We start from the raw sequence: 13,191 nt of genomic DNA, 5'->3' as shown, positions 1-13,191 counted from the left end.
TAATCCAAACGAAGCTGTAAATGTTGATTTCACCCGAAAATACATATAAAATATCCACCCATTACATTTGGTGAACATGGCCCATCCATTACTCAAAATGCATCTCATAACCACCTAGGATTACACTTTCAAAGTGATGATACCTGGACATCGCATATACAATTAATTCATGAAAAATTACTAAAAAGATTAAATATCCTCAGAATGCTTAAGTATAAATTGAAAAGGAAAATACTTGTTAAGATATATTTTGCATTTATTAGACCTGTCTTAGAATATTCCGACGTTGTCTGGGACAATTGTTCTGTAAAAGATACAAAACTTTTAGAAGATATCCAAGTAGAAGCAGATAGAATCATTACTGAATTAAGATCAAATTCCTCTAGTTCAAAATTGTATGACGAAATAGGATGGGATCTTTTACAAAGAAGGAGGAATATTAATAAATTGCAACTTTTTTTATAAAATTATAAATGGCTATTCACCTAAATATTTAAATGACTTGATTGAACCTTTTCGTCCTACAAACCACCCCTATAATCTAAGAAATAATGATGCAGAATTCAAAATTCCTTCTATTAGAACTACATAATATATGGAAAGTTTCTTTCCATCAACTGTTCAACTGTGGAATAACTTACCTGATTATATCATAAATGCTCCAGGAATATCTTCATTCAAAGGTCTTTTAAATTCTTATTTTGTAAAAAATGTAAAGAAATTTATCATTTTGGAATAAGAAAGTACAATATAATATGTGATAATTTTCTTTAATTTCGTTGCTTTTCCGAATAAATGAGGATATACTGTAGAACATTTCCTGTCTGAGATATCAAGAACTTCTAAACTGGGAGTATCAAGCCCAAAAATGCATCTTATAGGAGATTTGTGTGAGGAAAATTTTTAACGGATATATTTATGTGCAGTAGAAAAGGGTCCTTAATTTTAGCATCATAGATATAGTTATTAGAATACTTTATAACTTGCAATTCTTTCGAAGCAGGAAAGGTAAGCATAGCAATTTTTTTCGAACTATTTTGCATTTGAAGTGAAATGTTACAGAAACTCATAATCCAAATGCGGTTGTTGAAACTAACATCGAGAAATTTAAGTGAAAATTTTGCAAGAAGTCTATCCGTATGGGAAGGCCTACTGCTTTTATTTCATTTCTGGCTGCATTGAATAATTCAATGCAATATACCATACTAGTTCCATGCGGGTTCACAATAATGCCTGAAATGTGATTATTGACGAAAATAACATTCTTGACACAGATGCTGTAGAGGTATACCGAGTTACTTTTATTCAAATAGAAGGGTTTTATATAAACGTCCGGAAAATTTTCATTCGCATTAATTTTATCCATTGTCCGATTTTGTAAGCGTTTTAAAGGTACTTGGACACAGATTTGAAGTTATTATTTTCTCTATAATATTACGACTTATTTATTTTAATAGCATTTCACACAAAAATTAATTAAAAATCTTATTTCGTTTAAAAGATATTGAAATTACAGATTTTTCGGCGGGTTTGATTGACATATCCTTGCACTCTCACAAATTTAATTTTATTCTTAATCCTTAGGAAAAGTGGTAATCTCGTTTTGTATAAATGAAAAATATTAATACTTTAATCCAGAAAAATGTCAGAGTAAACACGTTCGAAAGCAAAACAAACACACAATATATTGTCAGTCCGTGCAGTTGTGGTAAGCAGACTGTGACGATTGAACGCACCCGGTGAATTCTAAATATAAACAATAACAGAACTCGAGCCCTGTTTACAAAAACTGTGTACATAACACGAGTGTGCTCGATTTGCTAAACTCTGTACGCATCTCTTAGTTCGGAATGACGATACTTGTGAAAGTGTTTTGCTTTCTAACATTTCTACTCTGAATAAAATTATTTTTCTTGATAAAAGTTTTAATATTTCTCATTAAAACACATCAAAATTGCCACTTTTCCTAAGGATTAAGAATAAAGTTAAAATTTGTGAAAATGCAAGGATGTGTCAATCAAACCCGCCAAAAAATTTGAAGTTTTAATAACTTTTAAATGAAATAAGATTTTTAATTAATTTTTGTGTGAAATGCTATTAAAATATATAATTCGTGATATTATACAGAAAAAATGAGAAAATATTAACTTCAAATCTGTGTCCAAGTACCTTTAAACTTATCATAACCTCATTCATGTCACACAAGCCCCCAAAGTACATTTCTACACCCTTTAGATATGGAAAAGAACAAAATATGTCTTCACTGATGTCGAAAAGTACATGTCCTTCAAAATACATTGCCAAATATTTGATTGGGGATTCTGATAATCCACTAAAGCTATCGTTGTTTATATGAAAATGGGATGTTGAAAATAATTTCACTTCTTTTAATTCTTTCTAACGTTTGAAAGATTCTTTAAATATAAAGGTATTAAAAACATCGATATGTAATATTTCTAAAGATAAAACACTAGATAATTCACCTTCAGAATACATGTTACTTGTATATGCATTTCCATTAAGGGTCAAAATTCTCAATTTCCTTAGGGTATAGACAAAGGAATATCTTCGAACGACCAATTTTGGAGATTACAAGATGAAAATTGAAGAACAATTGTTTTAAAGAGTTTTTTGTCGTACGAAATTCAGCCTATTATTATTGAAATGCAGGGCTGTTATTCTACTTAGATTAAAATGAATCCCTTGAAATGTTTTTTGGAGATAAGGAGTTAAAATTATTATACGAAAGATCAAGCAAAAGCGTATTATTGTTTAATTTGTCTGTGAATTCAATAGGTACATGTATCTTATCTACGTTGAGCTGTGTACAATTCCACAACAAGCACTTTGTGAGATACTACTCTGCATTGTCTATCGCTAGTGCAGTCTACAACTAGAAAAAAAACTGATTTACAAACATTAAATTAATTAATTATATATTTGTACCATTAAATTTTCAGTAATAAATGAAAATTCTCATATAACCTGCATAAATCATTTTTAAAAGTTCTAGCATTGCAATACCTAGTATGTAAAAGAACATGCCCAATAATATCTATCCCAGCTTGTTTTGTTCAAGGATATAATTTATGTTGATTATTTTTTTCTTTACTCGATGAAATTGTAATTTAGACAACATAGACAACATAAAGTAATAAAAAATGTTTGTTTTTCAGTAAATTTCCTGAATTACTTATAATGTTTTTGTACCTTTTGAAATGGAAGCTTAGTTCAGGATGAAGAAGATGGGTCGATAGGGTGGACGAAGTACCTATAGTGCCATTTTTTGAATGATAATCCTAACGTTTGCAATAAGATAAACATTTTTTTCGCTTACAAAAACATGGAGTAAAGACTGAGTAAAGACCAACTTTATCGTTAAAGTATACTTTCATGACAAAACATTCATATCTTTCCGAGAAATATTTTCAAGTCAATTAAGTCAAGGGCCACTTCACATACATAATTTAAATACCCACATTCATCATGAGCAATTGTATAGGACAAGGTTTACTCCAGACAAAACCATTAAATCAGTGTCAAACTAATCAGCATCTCTGATGCCAGTTTCTGGTTCATACAGAATTGGGGTTTACCCGTCATTTATATCACAATATCTGAACAGGACAGCAGTTATTCAGAGCACATAGACCTTGTAATTTTTTCTCTATTTGATGGAGATGACTTTGATGTTGATATAATTCCTACACAGGAGTTATTTTTTTAAAAAGAGAACAGAAACATAGATATGCTGCACCAATATCTGGAGAAGATTTGCAGAAGAAATCCATGGAAAGTGTTTCTAAAAAACTACAGAAAAAAATAGATTGGCTGTTAAACTTTGAAAGGACTGGGCACTGCAGAGAAATACATTGCCTGAAACCTACACAGAAAATCCATCTTTTTTTCCAATACCTGCTGAAATTTCAACAGCAACTATTGAAGAACTTCAGTTCTGGATGTCGTGTTTCATCAATGAAATCAGAAGAAAAGATGGTACTAACTACTCACCAAATACCCTTAAGAATATTGCAGCAGGGATTCAGCCTTATTTAAGAGAGGAATGCAAACGTTCTACTGTTAATTTTCTGATGATCCCACCTTTGATTTGTTAAGGAATAGTTTGGATTCAAGGATGAAAGAATGAACCAACATGGGTATGGAAACAAAAGAGAACCAGGCAGATCCTGTTTTACTACAAAATGAAGAACATCTATAGAATTCTTGGGTTCTGAACCAAAACACCACTCAAGGGCTCTCTAACAGTGTATTTTTCTACAATTGCAAACTTTTTGCTTTGAGAGCAAATGATGAACACCGAAATTTGGATGTCTCTGTGTTTTCAATAAATTATGACAATGAATCTGGTTTGGAATACTTTACGGTCAGACGACACGTTCCTCAAAAAATAGATATTTTTTCCCAAGAATTTGTCCTTGAAGTCTAGGTACTTAAGCAAGTTTCCTCATAAAAAATTAGGGTACCTTACCAGGCATTTGGACAAGATACAACATGGTGATATTTCTTATATAACCCTTTTGGATAATCTTCTGAATGGCCTGTCTGATAATATTTGGTGAACTTATCTTCAAAAACATATTGAAAAATCTTATTTGTTTGTCAGGTCAATCTGTAGATCTGACAGTCTCTCAGACTGCCCGTATGTCACAAAAAACTTTAATTCTTTTTCAATTAAAAGAGAAAGGACTCTCATATTAGATGTATGTTTTACCTGTTACAAGACCGTTCTAAGTGCATTATGATTTTTGACCCCGTGACCTTGACCTTGGAGTTAACCTACTTTTCAAAAAAAATTTACCTGACACTAAAGTAGCAAAAAAATTTTTGAATCGGAAGAAATTGGGCTTTCATACTAAATATGTGTATTTCCTGCGATAAGACCTCTCTAAATACAGTATAATTTTGACCCCTTGAACTTGACGTCTGACCTATTTCTCAAATACTTTATCCTTGATAATAACTTTAGATTGAGCAGATTAAGGGCTTTCACCTTTCACGTGTATTTAATCACAAGACCTTTCTTGTTACACTAATATTTTTTTACCCCTTGACCTTTGACCTACTTTTCAAAAATGTTATTTTTTTAATACCTTTTGATATGGATGAGATAAGACTTTCATATTTGACATGTGTGTTATCTGTGACAATATAGTTCTGAGCGTGCTATGATATTTGAACCTTTGACCTTTACCTTCATGTTTGACCTAATTTGAAAAATAAAACCAAATGTTCGAAAGCAAAACATACACAAAGTATATTGTTAGTCCGTGCAGTTGTGGTGGGCAGACTTTAACTATTGAACACACTCAGTGAATCGTAAACATCAACAATAACAGAGTTCGTGCCCTGTTTTAAAAAACTGCGTACGTTTCACAGGTGTGATCAATTCGCTAAACTTTGTACACACTTAGCGCGGAATAACGATACTTGTGAAGGGGTTTTGCTTTTTAACATTTGTACTCTTAAAATAATTATTTTTCTGTATTAGAGTTTTAATATTTTTCATGATTACACAACAAGATTTCTACTTTCCATAAGTATTAAGAATAAAAATAAAATTTGTGAGATTGCAAGGATTTATCAATCAAACCCATCCAAAAAATTGAAGTTTCGATAACTTTAAAATGAAATAAAATTTTTGATATATTTATGTGTGAAATGTTATTAAAATATATACCCCGGTAAGGTGTGATATTATACAGAAAAAATTAACTCAAATTTGTGTAACTAAACAATTTAAATCAATTTCTTTTCAAAGATAACACAAAACAAAACAAAAACAAAAATAATTTTAAAAAAAAAAGCCATTTATTTACCGACTACACATTAAAATAACAAAGATTAAAGTCAATATAACAATTAAACATTAAGTTGTTGAAGTTCAAAATTTGTGATTTTTTTTTTTTTTTTTGAACGTTAATAACATGCATCATGTATCTGTACACTGAATTTCCTCTTGAAATTCAAACATTGACGACTGTTAAATATAAAGTGATTGTTTTTTTTTATTTTTTGATATACATTGTAAGTTTCAGAAATCTAATAATAAGTATAATAATAATTAATAATAATGAAAGTTCATTTGATAAATATGTCCTCATGTTAGTGTCTCTAAACAATAAATTGCTCATTTTCGTTGAATTTGCTTCAAAGAAGACATATTTTTTGTTTTCTTTTTAATGATATCAGGTGTATTTCTCAACGACTTTCCTAATTTTGCAATCATTTGGGCCGGATGTTTCCATGCATTGGTCAAAGCCACCTTTAGTTTAGCAATCATCTTGATTTTTTCCCAAGTTGACAAATTAGAGACTATAGCATAGCAAATTTTCATCAGAGCTATACTGCTACCTGTACCTAGGGACTTCAGCAGATTAAAAACCAGTTTTCCCTTGTCGTTGAAAGTAGCTGCGTTTGGCCATGCCTCAACAAACTCCTCAACCCGTTGTTGAATGTTATCATTAAGTAGCCCGTTGACCTGGTCGATGACAGAATCCATTTCCTCGTCAGAATATTTAATCTTTAAGCCGACGGAGGCCATTACCAGCATAATGAGCTCCACGAGTATGCTGGCTATTTGGTTCGACACTGCTGTTTGAAGTCCAGCAGATGTAGAAAGATCGATGTCTTGTAAGACTTTCCTTACGAAAGTTATGTATTATAATAAAGGATCCCTATTTAGACCGCATCCCCCGCGTTACGCCGTTGCGTGTTTTCATTGCGGTACTAACCAAAGAAATTGGGTAATTGTAAGGCACTATCAGGACTGCGTCCTGATCATTATCAAGTTATGATGACCTTCAATTGATTTCTCTTTGGCGGGGGCCTCTGATTCGCTTAAAATCATTGTCTACATTTTCATTTCATTGTTAAATTATATCAATGATATGTATAAAGAGGGTAGATTTAAATTTTGAGTTGGTTTTTTGAAAGGATCGATTTTAATGTTATTACGAAAGAAAAGAATTACATCCAGAGGTTTAAACTTTATATTTCACATTGTTTTGGACATGTTGACCTTTGATGAAAACTCAATAGACTTGAGTTTGAATACTTTTCGTTATATCTATACATGTATATTGTAAACCAACTTTCATTCGCGACGACTTTATTTCGCCATTTACCAGGGGTTAATTAGTTCGCGACGATTAATTTTAGCGATCAAACGTTTTTGAATATAATTTTAATAGACCCAGACACTTGAAGGATCAGTTCGCGGCGAGAAAGATTCGCGACGACGAAACTCTCGCAAACTTCGCGAAAATTTCTCGCACGCGAATTAAAGTTGGTTTACAGTATTTGATAAAAATATTGAATTTACAATTTAAACTGTTTCCATGGCAATTATCTTTCATATTTTAAATTTGGATGGAATTCTTTTCTTTCTTAATAATATAAATATGGATCATTTAAACTTAGAAAGAAGATGGGAAACAACGCGTTTAGAGTGCCCATAGCTTCATATATGAAATAAAAGAACTGAGAAAGTCATGAAAAATGGGATCAAAATAATTAATCTTCATGCAAGATTTCACAAACATGATTTCTTTAATAGTTTTAATAGCAACTCAATTTTTTTTTCATCAACATACTAAACATAAAACTGCGAATAGCATATTTTTACGTTTTCATTAATTTCTAAGTAGAAAATAATTGCAATAATTGGAAGCCCTTTGAATTGCCCGAGTTTTACCGGATATTTTTTTACGGTAGAGAATAATGTATGATGCGTACGCAGACATTACACTACGCAGGAGATTACTTTGTTAACTAGTGAGATTTACAATTAATATTTTCAGGTTTAAATTTTCGAAATGCTTCATTGATTTGAATTATAATAAAAGTTCATATCACTTTTTTAATTTCTTCAAGTTGATACAAATGTTTGTATTTTGATCAAAACAATTTCTGCACTCTTTCATATAACGTAGATTTAATTCATGTGTTCTCCCCACAGCTTCCGTTTTGAGACCTAAAAGATAGGGTCACGTGACCCCGTCTAAAAATCATATTCAATTTGTGAAAAGAGTATCAAAATTAAGTTTTCATGATTGAAATTCAAGAAATTTTGAGAAATTTTCAAACCTTTCTGAGAGAAAAAAAAATCTCGGAAAAATGATTCCTAAAGTTTATAAAAAGTTTAAGGTGGAACATGTAGTCGTGTGTATTCGAACTCTAGCAACAAAAATCGCTATAGTATCATTCTTCTTTGAGACTAACACCATGGGCGTCGGAAGCAAATTAAAAGTGGGGGGGGGCTAATCGAATCGAAAGGAGGAGAGCTTAACTTACAAAAAAAGGTAAATCCCGATTTTCAATGCCTATATAATGTATATTTGTGCAAAAAGGGGGGATAACCACCACCCCAACCCCCTAGCCCCCTTCCCGGGTCCGACGCCTATGAACACACTAACAACGACGCTACAAGGCTGATAAAAAGGTAAGGCATTAAAATCATGTTTGGGATATGATCCTTGACTTAAAGGACAGAGTATTTCTCGGAAAGATACGAATGTTATGTAATAAAAGTGATGCGTAAGGTATGGTGGCTCTTTGCTCCATGTTTTTGTGAACCAAAAAATGTATACTTATAAAACTTATTGCCAACTTTTAGGATTATCTTTCAAAAAGTAGAGCAAAGACCCGCTCATATTGAAAAATTTTGTTAAAATGTGAGAAAATGATTTTTTTTTCCCTTTATTAGTACGTGTATGCTTTTTCATATTAAACAAATAATTTCAGTCATTCTGAGGTTTTTTAAATGATGATGATGATGATGATGATGATGATGATTATCATCATCATTATTATATTAATTTAAGCATACTTTAATGTTAGATGAATTAACAAAGAAAATTTGGATATAATTGAGATTTTTAATTTTTTCACGTCCACCTTATTCCCCAATCTTCTTTTTAAAAACCCACAAATCTTAACAGTGTTACTCAGAGGGATGCGGTCTTAATAGGGATCCTGTTCTGTACATAACTGGGGAATATGAATCCGGCAGTTGTTTACTGTCTCATAGGTATATATTTGCATTTCCAAATGAATTTTATGCGCCTGCATCGATAGATCTGGACGTATATTGTTTTTGTCCTGTCTATCTGTCTGTCTGTTTGTCTGCAAACTTTATCTTTCGCCAAAATTGTTTAACCATGAAAGATAGAGGTTTCATATTTAGTATGCATACTCCACTAATAAAGGTCTTTCAAATGACACCAAGTTCAATGACCTTGTGACCTTGACTGAAACCTATTTGTTATGTACTAGGTATTGGTATTTTTGTTTTGATTAAAAAAAAGCGAAAAAACTTTTTTTTCATAATTGACATTTGAAGCTTTATCATGTACTAAGGTACAGACTTCATAACAGATAAGATAACCTTTATAGTCATTATAGGAATAGTGTTAGTAGTACTAACATGTGAAATCCGGGAGTTGAGGCTAGTTACATTGTTAAATTTAATAAATTGTGAATGCATTTTTTTTTTACATATTTATAAAATAAGTTAGATATAAGCTTTTAATAAATAATGACATCTTTATCCAACATCTCACTGTAATTCCATGTTACTTTAGAATTAATAAAAATAATTATTTATTCCGAATAAATGTTCTTAAAATTAGACTCATCCGTGCCTTATACTCTTGCGCAAAATGTTATACTATACAGAGCGAATCTAAGAAGTCTTATTTTATCAGATTGTGCTTTTGTTGTGTGCATCAATTCTATAATCTTTCTTTTCACAAAATATATAAAAGAAAAATTCAAATAAACACATAACAATTTTCACACTGACAATTAACCCCGATCAAATAGCATTATTAAGATCCACTCCCCAAAAACCTTCGAGATATCAGATAAGGAGTGCCTCTCGCTTAGTTGGCCAATTTCAGTGTCAGGATAACCTTGTTATTCTTGCTGGCCAGAGTATAGCTGTTGGCAGGTTATCTAGGTCAAAATTTGAATTCAACTGATGGACAAGAAGTGCGCGTCTCCTTGCTGTTCATATTTAATGTGTTTTCAAGCTACATACACAAGGATTAATGCTGGAATATCAACTTCTGCCCAGTAAGAATTATTTCCTTTTCATGAATTTAAGAAAATAAGTTTATTTAGTATCTGTACATTTAATTCTTCTTTTATAAGTATATTTGAAATCTACGTGAAATGCACATCCTTGGTTCGTGTATTATGTGTATTGTTGATATTCATTTGTTTATGAAATATAAGTATACTAATATATTATACAATTTAATAAATTGTAGCTCATCGTACGGTTCAATCAACCAGTGGTGCAGGGAATTGATTGTATATAGTCAGCCTTGATTGCATTAGGTTCTTCGCCCGTGAAAATTATAGTTACAAAGGAATGCAACAATTTGTAAGTACACTATGTCTATGTATGCCTATAACATTTTCTTTAGTAATGATTATTTATAAGCATACTAATACGAATTTTAATATGAAGTTAACTATAATTCTTTCTAATCATGTTAATTATTAAATCCAAGTACCGGAAAATAGTCCTTTGTCTGATTTTTTAAATTATTCATGTATATCTATTTTTTGAAATAACGTGTTACGTACATTGTATCGAACAAATTTCTTTCACATCTTTATTTCTTTTATTTATAGGCTTTTGCTCTAGAGGATGGATTCTCCTGTTCATTTCTTTCATTCGTGGGACTTAACTACAGATGTATATGCGTGATTAAAATCAATGGATCCGCCACTTTGTGGAACTTAGTAGTGTAAGACAGACGCGTACTTTGAAGAACTTTGATGTGATAACTGGACCCCCTTTTCACTAGGAATATAAATTGTGTCAAGCAGTGATTTTTGAGATTCGGTGATTGAATCCAAATTTGTGTTTGTCTTTAAAATACAAACTAAAATGAATTCTCTCACAATCGTAATACTGGATTATAGCTTATGTAAATATTACGCAACTTGAATAGAAAAATATTAGAATTTGAAATGTATTTGTTTATAAAGTAAAACTTAATATGAATTAAACGTGATTTCAACCAAATATCAACGTTTGTACAACCAAAAAATTTCAACCAAATCTCAACCTAATTACAACCAATGTTCACTTTTGTTCAATGTTGATATTTGATGTTGAAACTACGTTGAAGCTTCAAAGTTGCATCAACTTTCATTTGCAACCAAAAATCAACCATAAATCAACCAAAAATTCAACCTATTTTCAACGTTTATTCAACGTTGAAAATTGACGTTGAAACAACGTTATGTTTCAACGTTGCCTCAACTTTCATATTATGCAACCAAAATTCAACGTTGATTCAACGTTGAATTGCCTGCTGGGGTTTATAATGCTGGTAAACCCTGTCCTTTTTCCCCAGATGCAGGTATAACCACATGTTTAGCCAGTGCGGAGGAAAACACCCTCAAGTTAAGTGCTCAAAACAATCGCTCAGTTTACTCACTACAGACACCTGTAAAAACTAGCTCATTGGCAAAACATTTGGAACGCTATAAACATGCCAGATGTTATACATGAATTTATATGAAAATTTGTCAATAGCTGAAAATAAAATCAGTAAAGAGGTAGCGCTACAACGAGTAGCAGGACCATTTCCAAACCCTCATTTTGTTTGTTTACAAGTTTCCCCATTAGGTTTAGTCCCCAAGAAGGACGGTGATATGCGTTTAATTCATCACCTCTCGTATCCAGAAGGAAGTTCTATCAATGATTTTATTGACCCTGTGGCCTGCTCTGTTAACAATGCAAGCATTGATGAGGCGGCAGATATTACAGCTTCTTTACGAACTGGCACAATATTGGCTAAATCTGACATAAAATCCGCCTTCCGCCTTATCCCCATATCACCAGCTGATTTTGACCTCATGGGTTTAAATTTCAAGGTCAATATTATTTCGACAATATGCTACTCTTTGGGTATTCCATAAGTTGTTCATTGTGGGAGAAATTTGCATCATTTTTACATTGTCTTACAAAACAACATTCGGGCAATGCTCATATTATTCACTACTTAGATGATTTCCTTTTCTGTGGCCCCAAGTCTTCCGCGGTTTGCGCAAATACATTGCAACATTTTAGAACCCTTTGCTCAGATTTAGGCATACTGATAGCTGAGGACAAGACTGTAGAAGCAACCAATGACTTAGTTTTCCTAGGCATTAGATTTAACACTTGCAACATGACCATATCAATACCTACAGATAAGACAGTAATATTACAAGAAAACATCAATACAGTGTTGCAGGCCAAAAAGGTCACACTTAAACAAATGCAGACACTATTGGGACTTCTTAACTTTGCTTGCAGAGTGGTAGCACAAGGGCGCGCATTCTGTAGACGCCTCATTAATTCTACCATTGGCATCAAAAAACACCACCACAAAATCAGAATAACACAAAATATCAAACTTGACCTACTCGTATGGAAAACTTTTTTGAAAGACTACAATGGAGTATCAGTTATTAACACCCCTTTGGTTGACAGCCACACCGTTCAATTGTTCACAGACAGTGCTGAGGGAGAGTGGGGTGGATTTGGGATATATTTTGGTGGCAAGTGGGCTGGGGGTCAATGGCCACAACACTGGGGCTCAGAGGGTACTCTTAGAGATATGACATTTTTGGAACTGTTCCCTGCGCTGGTGGCTCTTACGCTTTATAACAAGTACCTACAAAACACTAGACTTCTTTTTCACATTGACAACATGTCAGTGGTACACATTATTAACAACTCTACCAGCAAATCAGATAGAGTCATGAACATTGTCCGCAAACTTACACTACAATACAACATACAAATTAAAGCTTCATATATTCCTACTAAAGCAAACTCAATTGCTGACGCAATATCTCGTTCACAGTGGGCCCGGTTCCGACATTTCGCACCAGAAGCAGATTTCTTCCCCACACCAGTTCCAAACCATGTATGGGATATCTAGAAGAAGAGGCATCAAGGCTTTTAAACGACTCTCGATCTGCCAAAACACAAAAAGCATACAACACAGCACTAGTGCGATTTCAAGGTTGTCGTACACAATATGGGTTAGATCAATCCTGGCCAGTCTCGGTAGATCAGCTTTTACACTACATAGCCTTTTTGTCCCTCCATAAGTATTCATACCGAACAGTTTGTTTGTACTCAAGTGCCATTTCTCATCA

The 13,191-nt window shown here is 32.5% G+C and overlaps 1 protein-coding gene across 1 annotated transcript; it reads left to right on the top strand.

Moving 5' to 3' along the window:
* The first annotated feature begins 12,212 nt into the window (after positions 1 to 12,212).
* On the top strand, positions 12,213 to 12,971 carry LOC134230935 (uncharacterized). Its single transcript, XM_062712801.1, has one exon. It carries the CDS (start codon positions 12,213 to 12,215, stop codon positions 12,969 to 12,971), a length of 759 nt encoding a protein of 252 aa, XP_062568785.1.
* The last annotated feature ends 220 nt before the right edge of the window (positions 12,972 to 13,191 follow it).

The sequence above is a fragment of the Saccostrea cucullata genome, unplaced genomic scaffold (assembly GCF_032062105.1).
Source record: "Saccostrea cucullata isolate Sc308-1 unplaced genomic scaffold, CSIRO_AGI_Scuc_v1 ctg4409, whole genome shotgun sequence".
NCBI lineage: Eukaryota > Metazoa > Mollusca > Bivalvia > Ostreida > Ostreidae > Saccostrea > Saccostrea cuccullata.
Note: the sequence above shows the minus strand (reverse complement) of the source record. Positions and strands in the feature narration are given on the sequence as shown.

What these genes read in the sequence shown, in the direction of transcription:
- LOC134230935 (XM_062712801.1), top strand. Translation starts at nt 12,213, where the DNA reads ATGACCATATCAATACCTACAGATAAGACAGTAATATTACAAGAAAAC.